The sequence below is a fragment of the Echiichthys vipera genome (genome assembly GCF_963691815.1).
Source record: "Echiichthys vipera genome assembly, chromosome: 18".
Classification (NCBI taxonomy): Eukaryota; Metazoa; Chordata; class Actinopteri; order Perciformes; family Trachinidae; genus Echiichthys; species Echiichthys vipera.
In genome coordinates, this window is record NC_139843.1 from 26062043 (window position 1) to 26073684 (window position 11642).

Below are 11642 nucleotides of genomic sequence, written 5' to 3' on the forward strand. Positions count from 1 at the left end.
GTAAACAATGGAGCCGCCGTTGTTGCGTCCAGACGGAGACGCGGTCAGCAAACATAGTCCCAAGAATGAGACAAACGGACAAAAAACATGTAAGAAAGTTAACAAACATAGTTGGCTAAGGTTAGCACAACGACTTACAGGAAAAAGCACTAATAAAAAAGACAGTAAATAAGATAAAATAGCTAGAAAGTGCGGAAAGGAGAGAGCGCAACTGTTGCTGGCTGCCGCTTGACACAGCGCTGGAAACCTGTGGCTGCCACCAGGATGTGGCCGATGTGGTTGTGTTTGGGTTCCCTCATCAGGATACTGGCAGCACTGTTCTGGATGTATTGCAGCCTTTGAATGTTCTTGCCAGAGATTCCGATGAGTAGTGCATTACAGTGATCGAGCCTGGAGGAGCAGGAAAGTCATCTCAACACCTGTCCTTTAAACCCCTTAGAAAATCAACAATGTGTGAGTTATGTCAAACAAATTAGCAGCACACCATTCATATCTCACGTCAGCTCAGGTGAGCTGCAGGTTGTTAATTCACTTCACTGCTCCGATGCTACGGCCCGTGTGTGCTTTTGTGTCTGTGTGTGGTCGCTGAAAATGATGGACTAATTGCTGATATTTATTCATAGGATTTCGTCTGAATTTAGATGAACGATTATGGATTTCCGCTCACCTTTTCCATGTGCATGTGAGGATCTTCTGTGAGGATTCCGCTTTGCTTTTGCCTACCTGTAAAAACTCGCCTCACTTTCTGGCAACATGAATGAATCCAATTAATGTTTAGTTGTTTGATTTCATGCAAACCCAACATGATTTTATCATTTTCACTGTATAAACATGAAATTATAGCTTACATAACACATGTTACACTTTAGTTAATGTAACAGCCCCCAGTTTCCTTTTCTGAGTGTGTAATAAACCATACAGCCCAAGATATAATACAAAAGAAGATAAGATTTCTTTATGAGTTGATAAGATAAGATGGTGCATCTTCTATGGGTGTGAGTACAGATAAAGTCTGGCATTATCTGCCTCTGCTTTTTCCGATTTGCTTCAGATCAGGTGATATGCAGTACTCGGGTACAAAATAGCAACCATATAGATTCCAGTGCTCAAAAGAGTTTGTTGCAACGCTGAGAGTAAACAGATCCATCCGAGTAAGAGTCGAGGAAGCAGGCACTTTCAACCTGCATAAACAGAATTTTAGTCTAGGTGTAAATCCTCTGTGATGCTGCTCTTCTGCCTTGTTGCGCTCTGCCTCATCGGCAACTCTTTCTGTGCTGCTGTCCCCCCGCGCAAAACGACAGGATCTGGGTCCACTGGGAACAAGCTGCTACTCATCTCCTTTGACGGTTTCCGCTGGGACTATGACCGAGATGTTTACACCCCTAACCTGGATAAGATGGCCAAGGATGGGGTGAAGGCAGAATATGTCACACCACCCTTCCTCACCATCACCAGCCCCACACACTTTACTCTGCTCACAGGTATTCTGAAAAAAAAACTCCAACTGTTAACCTGGTTGACAGTATTTCATTTAATTTGTTCTTTTATCATTATTTTAAACAATAATAACATACAATGTTATGAAAGGGTTATGAATACACAACATCACAGGCACAACAAAGTTCACTCTAAAAAGAAGTCAGTAATATTGAATATAATATTGAAGTCATTTGTAATTTTGTTTTGTATTTGTATTTGTTTTGTTATTGTTTAGAATAAAGTGCAACGAACTGTGGGGTTATGTAGAGCTTACACTTTATTGACATACAAGTAAAGTAAAAAGATGAAGCCAAATAATAGGATGACCACTTTATATGTAAGATTCTATGTTGTACCAGACCAAAGTGTAGTATCAGGGATATTCTCATTCAGAAGACTATTCATGAGACAGATTTCTACATCTTAACTAACATTTATTCCTGAACATTGTGCAGTTGTCAATTTGCCCAATATCGAAACCAGTGACAAACATCACATGCAGGCCAATCCAGTGAGCTTTGTTCTCTATTTTATTACACTACCGTTCAAAAGTTTGGGGTCACCCAGAAAATTTTGTGTTTTCCATGAAATGTCACACTTATTTACCACCATGAGTTGTAAAATGAATAGAAAATCAAGGTCAAAAGTCAAGACATTGACAAGGTTAGAAATAATGATTTTTATTTGAAATAATATTTTTTTTCCTTCAAACTTTGCTTTCGTCAAAGAATCCTCCATTTGCAGCAATTACAGCATTGCAGACCTTGGGCATTCTAGCTGTTAATTTGTTGAGGTAATCAGGAGAAATTTCACCCCATGCTTCTAGAAGCCCCTCCCACAAGTTGGATTGGCTGGATGGGCACTTCTTGCGTACCATACGGTCAAGCTGCTCCCACAACAGCTCAATGGGGTTTAGATCTGGTGACTGCGCTGGCCACTCCATTACAGATAGAATACCAGCTGCCTGCTTCTTCTCTAAATAGTTCTTGCACAACTTGGAGGTGTGCTTTGGGTCATTGTCCTGTTGTAGGATGAAATTAGCTCCAATCAAGCCCTGTCCACAGGGTATGGCATGGCATTGCAAAATGGAGTGATAGCCTTCCTTATTCAGAATCCCTTTAACCATGAACAAATCTCCCACCTTACCAGCACCAAAGCAACCCCAGACCATCACGTTACCCCCACCATGCTTGACAGATGGCGTCAGGCACTCTTCCAGCATCTTTTCAGTTGTTCTGTGTCTCACAAATGTTCTTCTGTGTGATCCAAACACCTCAAACTTCGATTCGTCCATCCATAACACTTTTTTCCAATCTTCCTCTGTCCAATGTCTGTGTTCTTTTGCCCATATTAATCTCTTTCTTTTATTGGCCAGTCTCAGATATGGCTTTTTCTTTGCCACTCTGCCCTGAAGGCCAGCATCCCGGAGTCGCCTCTTCACTGTAGATGTTGACACTGGCGTTTTGCGGGTACTATTTAATGAAGCTGCCAGTTGAGGACCTGTGAGGCGTCTATTTCTCAAACTAGAGACTCTAATGTACTTATCTTCTTGCTGAGTTGTGCAGCGGGGCCTCCCACTTCTCTTTCTACTCTGGTTAGAGCCTGTTTGTGCTGTTCTCTGAAGGGAGTAGTACACACCGTTGTAGGAAATCTTCAGTTTCTTGGCAATTTCTCGCATGGAATAGCCTTCATTTCTAAGAACAAGAACAGATTGTCGAGTTTCACATGAAAGTTCTCTTTTTCTGGCCATTTTGAGCGTTTAATCGTCCCCACAAATGTGATGCCCCAGATACTCAACTAGCCCAAAGGAAGATCAGTTTTATAGCTTCTCTAACCAGCTAAACTGTTTTCAGCTGTGCTAACATAATTGCACAAGGGTTTTCTAATCATCCATTAGCCTTCTGACCCAATGAGCAAACACATTGTACCATTAGAACACTGGAGTGATAGTTGCTGGAAATGGGCCTCTATACACCTATGTAGATATTGCACCAAAAAACAGACATTTGCATCTAGAATAGTCATTTACCACATTAGCAATGTATAGATTGGTTTAAACTTAGATTAGTTTAAAGCACTGTTAAAAAAGGCAGTGCTTTTCTTTCAAAAATAAGGAAATTTCTAAGTGACCCCAAACTTTTGAACGGTAGTGTAGATAAATCCAAACTATGAGAACAGACAAAAAACTACTCCAAAATGAAGAGCAATTGGAGGTCTAGATTATGATAAAACATGAATTATTCACTGGACTCATGTCTGGAGAAATCCCAGCACATGCTTGCATTGGTGTCTAAAGTCACACTGGTGAGACTGAGCTAAATTCTAATGTCAGCATGCTAATATGCCCACAATGACAATGCTAGCATGCCAATGTTTAGCATGTTCACCATCTTAACATGTTTACAACCATTCTGTTCTCAATAAATATATACATACATTTACACGCAACCTATTTACATTCTAGTTTTACATTTTACTAGTATTCAATAGGCTACCAGATTATTATATTTCTTCATTTTTTATTTATTTTATTTTTTAAATGTAATTGAAAGTTCATGTTATAATTTAGCTGCTGCACAATCAATAAATCAATATAGAGATAAAGAGAAGGCTAAGTCGAGGGATCCTTGTGAGAGTGAAGAGCTGGTCCATTGTTCCATATCCAAGACGGAGTCTGCATTGTTCCCCTTCAATCTAAGGTTCGGCTATAGGACAAATCCTCCTTTCCATGACCTTGGAGCAGACTTTACCAGGGAAGCTAATGTGCTTATTATACCAAACACAAAGTTTTCTTTAGGTTGATGGTAATACTGCTTAAAGTGGAAAAAAATAAGTATCAGTACTCCCCTAATTCACCTTGGCAAGTGTATTGTGTAGTGTATTGTAGCGACCAATATCGATATAATATATGCATAGAAATTTGTAAAAAGCTGCATGAAAAAAGACGCTGACAACCCGAAAACACACAAAGCATGAATTTCTTAACAAACTTTTGTACCGTTCCATCCAGTAGATTTATGTGACACTTAATCATTGCAAATGTCTACCTCCTTGTGGTGCTAGGCAAGAAGTCAAGGGATCACCAAAATCATAAGGAAGTCAATCTCTTCAGACCATAAAAGTCTGTAAAAACAAAATGTCATATTTTTCTTTCTAATCCCTGGCTCCCACTGGGCAACTTCACATTGACTAATGTCAGTCTGAACATATGCACGTTAACGAATCAAAATGGTACAACTAAAGGATAAGTGTTTTAAAAGGTGAATTGCCTTTAATACTCTATATTATATTTGGAAAACCATATCAACTGTAATCTAATCTGTTGAACCCTAATATGCAATCTCTTTTTTACTGCAAGTTCTTCTTGTACATTTTACCAGCTACAGTATATTTCCTCTTTTCCTCAGGACGTTATATTGAGAATCACGGAGTAATCCACAACATGTGGTTCAACACTACCACTCAGGAGAAGAAGCAGTACTACATGACTCAGTTTGTTGATTCCTACTGGGACAATGGCAGCTTACCCATCTGGATAACAGCACAGAGACAGGTTTTTTAGACACATATATCATTTTTATTAATGATTTCCTGTTATCCTACTTATTGTATCTCTTAAAAGATTCATGTATCATTCTCTAAAGGAACAGTTTTGAGGAGCACCTTTCTTTTTCTTAAGTAATTGTGTTATATATTCTTCCAGGGACTAAAAACCGGTTCTCTGCATTTCCCTGGCACAGCAGCCACCTACAAAGGAGAGACTGTGAGGGTTAAGCAAGTAGAACCTCGTTTCTATGATTATTCTAATGAGACAGATTGGAGGCTGAACATTGACAAAGTGATTGGAGAGTGGTTCCACCAACAGGACCTGGACTTTGTCTCCTTGTACTTTGGAGAACCAGATAAGACTGGACACAAATATGGACCAGATTCCCCAGAGCGCCGTGAGATGGTCCAGCAAGTTGACCGTACTGTGGGCTACATCCGGGACAAGATCCAAGACCATGGCCTAACTGACAGGCTCAACATTATCATCACTGCCGACCATGGGATGACTACAGTTCTACGGGGTGGACTGGTTAAGGAGATCATCCTCTCTAAGATCCCTGGCTTCAGCTTCAGGGATATCAAGTTTCATCTGGTGGATTATGGTCCTTCTGGGATGTTGCTTCCTAAAGAGGGGATGCTGGAGAAGGTCTACCAGGCTCTGAAAGGAAGCCATCCTCACCTTCATGTGTATAAAAAAGAGGAGATGCCAGCTAGACTGCACTACAGTAACCATCCTCGACTCCTGCCCATCATCCTCTTCGCTGATCCTGGATATGTGATCAATGGGGTGAGAGAATGCACATATTAGTCATTCAATGTATTCAGGATATAACCTGAAGATGAGAACCATATTTCCTTCACTGTCATCACCCTGTCAGCAAAGAAGTCTCGTAGATGCATCAAAACCCCTCATGCCACTGAAATCCAGGTTTCAGGTTATTTGTTTATTTCATATGGTTACAATATCTGAAATTTCCACTACCCATAAGTTGCTTGTTTTCTCTCCATATGTAGTTTTTCCCTGTGCAGTTCAACAAAGGAGAGCATGGCTTTGACAATAAAGTGATGGACATGAAGCCTTTCTTCAGGGTGGTGGGGCCTGATTTCAAGAAAAACCTTGTGTTCGGGTCCTTTGAGACAGTTAATGTGTACCCACTGATGTGCAATCTACTGGGGATAAAGCCAGAGATCAACGATGGACATTTGGACAATACCAAACACATGCTGGTCCCCAAGATAAACACAGAAGATAATGATAGTAAGACATGTTGTTATGAGAAATTCCAGATTTCGTTTAGAATGTTTTTTTTGTCCCAGGCCTTAAACAGGTTTAATTATGCTGTGAAAACAGCCTGTTTAACATTGGGGTCAATGAGAAACTGCTCTATTATGAAACATGCCCCTAGTGGACACTCAGAGAACTGCAGTTTTTGGCACTTCCTTATTGGATCAACCAGGAAGTCGCTGTGGTTGGGGCTTGATCTATACCCATGATATTTTCTTTCTAGTACTGTAAATGGCTGGCATTGCATATCACATAAAATGGTTAAGCTAATTAGTAAATAATTAAGGAATATTTGCTCCTAAAGAAGCCAGCTTTGTTCTTGCAAAAAATATGGCATTGCAAGAAACTTTCTTGAGCTCATGCACTATAGTCACATTAAAACCAAAAGATCAGAGATATATCTTATAGTTACAAAGATAGACGTACAAAAAGTACAAGTTCTACATCAATCAAGTGTTATAAACTAGAGCAAACATGATAAATTCTGTTTTTCATTTTGGCCATTAGGCTCAAAGTATAGATCCAATATGCCTCTCTACAGAGCATTGGGATGATAATGTCTCCACCTCTAGGAGAGGGTAAAATGTTTTCAACTTCAGACCTTTAATGATGCTCTGCCATATTGCAGAATCACAGAAATGCACAGGATCAGTAAGTACACAAATTTAATCTGTAGATGATAATTTCCCTTTTCTAGTGACAGTGATAATGTAATATTAAACTTCAATCATTATTATTATTATTATTATTCATAAATTTCAGTTCTGTAATTTGATGTTACCTGTCAATGCAGCTGGGGGGGGGGGGGGTTGTTGACTTCTCATTAACTTTTTATGTGGACAGTCTTATACCTTTGACTTTTATTCTGACACAGCGGTTTGTTTTTTGTATTGATGATGCAAACAGGAGAGTTGTGTGCCCACCAAAGCCACAGATGTGCTGCAACTTTCAGTCATCTAATAGTGTCTATGAACACACACTTTCCAGAACCAGGGGTGCCAAAAATTGCTCCTCTACTTAACAGCTCTTTAAAACAAACAAAAAAACCTGAACTCATCAAAAATAATTAAAAATGCTAGGGTCAAATAAAAACTCCTCACATAATGACTTTAAGTAGTGTAAACTGATAAGGAAAACATGAGGGTCATACAGGTATACTGGCTATAGAGTGGCCATATACTGTATGTCACAAGATAAGCAACATTTCAGAAAGTTCTAGTAAGTAACTTTTTCTAGATAAGAGATCCCAATCTGTATAATGATAGCCATTAACTGTACATGATCACCTCATTTTATATGACATTACTATGCAGATATGTCAATCCTTATCAGTAAATAAAAATGCTGTGTGTGCACTTTTTGCACACTGAAATCCCTGAATTCTACCTTCTCTACTAACATTTATAATAAAATAATCATGCTCTGTCTCCGTCTTCGTCTGTTCAGAGAGCGTCCCAATCAGTGATTTAGACTGTAACTTCTGTATGGTTAACCCTCTCTTTTCTCATATTTTTCTGTCTGTCTGCAGATCCAGAAATGAATGCCCAGTTCCAAGTGGTTGTCAGCTTATCAGCAGTGACTGGGTTTCTGGTACTGGTGTTCATAGTGACCAATTCCTATGCTTGGTATAAAAGGAGCAGAGCAGAAGTGAGGTAATCATATTATGAACATTAATTAGGATTTCTTTGTTGCCTGCTTCTGGCCAAGTCACCCTTATCCCCTGACAGTGTCTATTCTATTCTGTCAGTTTGAGTTTATACATATGTGGAATTTAAAATTATCAATAAATTAATGAACGTACTACAGAGATCAATTCTGGTCAAATATTATTATGCATTCATCCAAACAAAAGGTGGAGACTGTAAGTTACATTGTTACCATTGTTCTCTGAATGAAGGGGCTATCTCTCCACCCAGCTGTAAGAAGCACCGCAAGGAAACCAAGCAGAACAGCTACTCCTGTGGGAGACTGACATGGCACTTGAGTTCAAATGTAACATAACCATCGGAGTTCTCATCCATTCGCCAAAAAATACTTTTTACACACAAACTGGGGGAGCCGTACATACATCAGATAGAGGGGCATCTTGCCATAAGGCCCATGAGGTAGCAAGGCTCCTACAGGGGCCTGCCTTCTTGTCTGGTGGATTGCATCCACAACCCAATAACCTCTTTCTGGAGACTGGGTGCCAGGGGCAGTTAGGTTTGTAACTGAGACCGAGAGCTGGTCTGTTCTGTGGGCATGTGTCCCATGAAGACACCTACTGTTAAGTTCCTGACGGACACAACTGTGACCGCTCACTCAACCCTGCGTCAACGCCCTGAGGAGGAAGAAATGGGTGCAGCTCGATTTCTTTTATTCCTTTTCTCTTTTCTTTTGGCGTGAGACTCAGACCAGACCAGCAAAACCCGAACAGAAGCAGCACCATTCAAAAATTTCATCTGCAATGAAAGCCATTCCACCCCAACTTTTTCCAGAGGCTTGAATAGCTCGAACTGCAAGGCTCACAGCACCCCTCCGAAACCCTTGGTGGGACAGCTGGCCTGTGGTAGGAAGTAACTCTATGTGTGACAAGATGCCAAGTGGATGGATGGCACTGTAGATTGCTTTAAGTGTTGTCTGACAATGGCACCTAGTTTTACTAGAGCCTAGAAACTAAAAAAACTTACAATTTATTTGATAGGCTTAGGTTTGTTTACAAGGGAGATCAATGTATGGCAACCCCAAGGAACAATGAAAAGAACAGTTTATAATAAAATAATGATTTATTTTAACACAAAAATAAAAAGATTAAAGTTGTAATCTGTAAGAATTGAGATAGTTGTGTCTAGCGACTGCTTTGGCAGTAAGATGTAACTGCAGGCGAGCCTCTGGGACTTCATCTCCCAGAAGTGCACGTAGCATAACCGAAGGTGATGATCTCCAGCTAGGCAGACCAACGGTGCATTTGCATTTAGAGAGGGAATGTCTCCGCAGACACACAGATGTGAATACTCAACAAAGAGGCAACAAGTGCTTTCATTAGTGGGTCACATGATCAATCACCATTGTTTTAACTCACATTTGGTTGCCGAGCAGCAGTTTTATTGTTCTGCGTGGAGCCCCACGTGTTTGTTGCCTCTGCCTGGTTGTCTTGTATCAGTTCAAATGGCGAGCTGATCCGTGTCTTGACCAGTCCTCTTCCCAGCATTCCACTGCTCTCTCCTTGGCAACTATCACAGGAAAACACTTTCAGTAGACAGTTCAAAACTCCGCTGACCATAATGACCATTACATTCTCAAAGTGAACACTTTATTTCTACACTGCTCTGGAACTCCCAGGCGGTGACACTTTACGTCATTGAACCCTCATCTGGTGTTCAGTGGCTCCCTCCAGCAGCTGCCATTTTCCAAGCAGTCGGCTACCGCAATGGTATCAGATCAGCCTGTTTTCTTTCCTCTTGTCACCGTCTTGTGTCTCCATCAGAGTGCTTCTTCTTCTGCTTCCCCTTTCTCACCTGTCATCCTCTCCGTATATTTCCTTGTTTCTGCCGACTTCCCTCACGTACAATTCCATTTCCTCACCTGTGATTGGTCCCCCAGACACTTACCCCAACTGTTTATAGGGCTATGTTTGGATGTCAGTTTTTTGTCTTGAATCAAGGTAATTGTCCATTCAGGTGCACTACGATAGAAACTAAAAAAAAACTATTAAATGCCTACAAACCGAAACAATCCAAAAAGTAACTAATAAACATGCAAACAGAAAACGTAATCAATAATTAAAGCACAGCAAGTAAATGAATAAACATGCAAAACAATCAGGATTATAAAAAGCACAACAACCCAAAATATACTTGCAAAACAAACTCTAACCAAACACAAATGCTCTGTCCTGTGACACAAGCACCGAAAACAATAAGGTTGCAATAAACCCTTGCAGTATCCAAGGCCCAACACAGGCTGCCTTAACAGTTGACAACATTCCCCTCAAAGTTGAGTAAGATTTACCCACCTTGCACCAGGGATGGAGTGGGACAAAAAAATGGACTCAAATCAGCATTTGGTCCAAACCGTCCCATGACAATAGGCATATACAGTGTCTCACTCAAGTCCAGGACAATCTGGTCTTATATACAGAGCTGATCATGCAACACGCTGTAAGGTACCCTTTCACTACACTGGACAGAGAGGGATGCCACACCCCTCCTGCTGACTAGGTCGGCTTCAGTAGCAGGCTGTACATCAATACGGCGTACAGTACCTCTCTGAATTCTTTTACCACAAATGAAGAAAAGGAAAACCAGTTTTTCCTATAGGGGCCTACACACCAGCTTTCTTAACTTTACACAACAGTGAGTGGACACAATAATATTCCTTCCCAAACTTAAGCTTCAAATGTCTTGTGTGCTCACACGTCTCATACTCAGTGGAAATCAATAAATCAGCAAACACATGCACACCTGGGCTTTGTAAGCCCGTGCATGGGACACAAAGTGGTGTATCTTTAAAAAAACCCAAATCAGCAGCCCCAGTGGGGTAGGTCCATGTACAAATGGAATATGGAGCTAGGTGGAGAGTCTAAATATGATAGAGCGCAATCCAGTTTGCAGACCAGTCATTCCCCATTCTGTTATCTCTCACACTCTACCTCTCTGTGGTCTTTTCTCTCTTTCCGCAGATACAGACTGAAACATGCTGCTGGTGAAGTAAAGGCAGAAGACATTAAGGAAAGCAGTTTTTGAAAATTCTGATTGATGTTTGTGTTTTTTCCCCTATCTTCTCCTAGTCCAAGGCATATGTTTCCAATAACTAAAAAGAAAATTTAAGTACAGAAGCACTTCTCGATCAAACTGTGGTTAATTATCAACATAGCTGTAATACTAGAAACACAACCAATACAATTATTGCATTAGAAATAATAACAGCAATGATAATATAAATATGAATAATAAATATAGACAATTGTGCAGCCTTTTGAGTGCTTTGTTGTTTACTTTGTGTGAATTCTTCCTGATTTTTTTAATACAAGTTTTATCCTTTATATTTATATTAACTTCCCCAACAGCTACAAGTAACATAACGCCAAATTCATCGCTTTTTTACTGTCCTGCTTTTATATATATATATATATATATATATATATATATGGTATTTGATATTATAGATTTGATTTAAATTATGAGATACTTCTAAATAAACGTAAAAAGGAACTTTTCCCCACTTGCTATAAGCTTTTTCGTTGGACAAACATTCTTCCTATCTCAACACTTCATTACACTAATAAAGTTTATGTGTATAGATAAGGGCCGACCGACCAATGTCCCTTAATTAGTACAAACATTGATAT

General features: G+C 40.0%; 1 protein-coding gene across 1 annotated transcript; it reads left to right on the forward strand.

The window, feature by feature from the left end:
* Positions 1-1309: 1309 nt before the first annotated feature.
* On the forward strand, positions 1310-11037 carry LOC310960810 (ectonucleotide pyrophosphatase/phosphodiesterase family member 7-like; the record flags this gene model as incomplete). The annotated part of the gene is made up of 6 exons (XM_083932616.1): positions 1310-1481; positions 4887-5032; positions 5183-5815; positions 6043-6286; positions 7842-7965; positions 10974-11037. The coding sequence occupies exons 1-6, from the start codon at positions 1397-1399 to the stop codon at positions 11035-11037; spliced, it is 1296 nt and encodes a 431-aa protein (XP_083788742.1). The 5' UTR covers positions 1310-1396.
* Between the last annotated feature and the right edge of the window lie 605 nt (positions 11038-11642).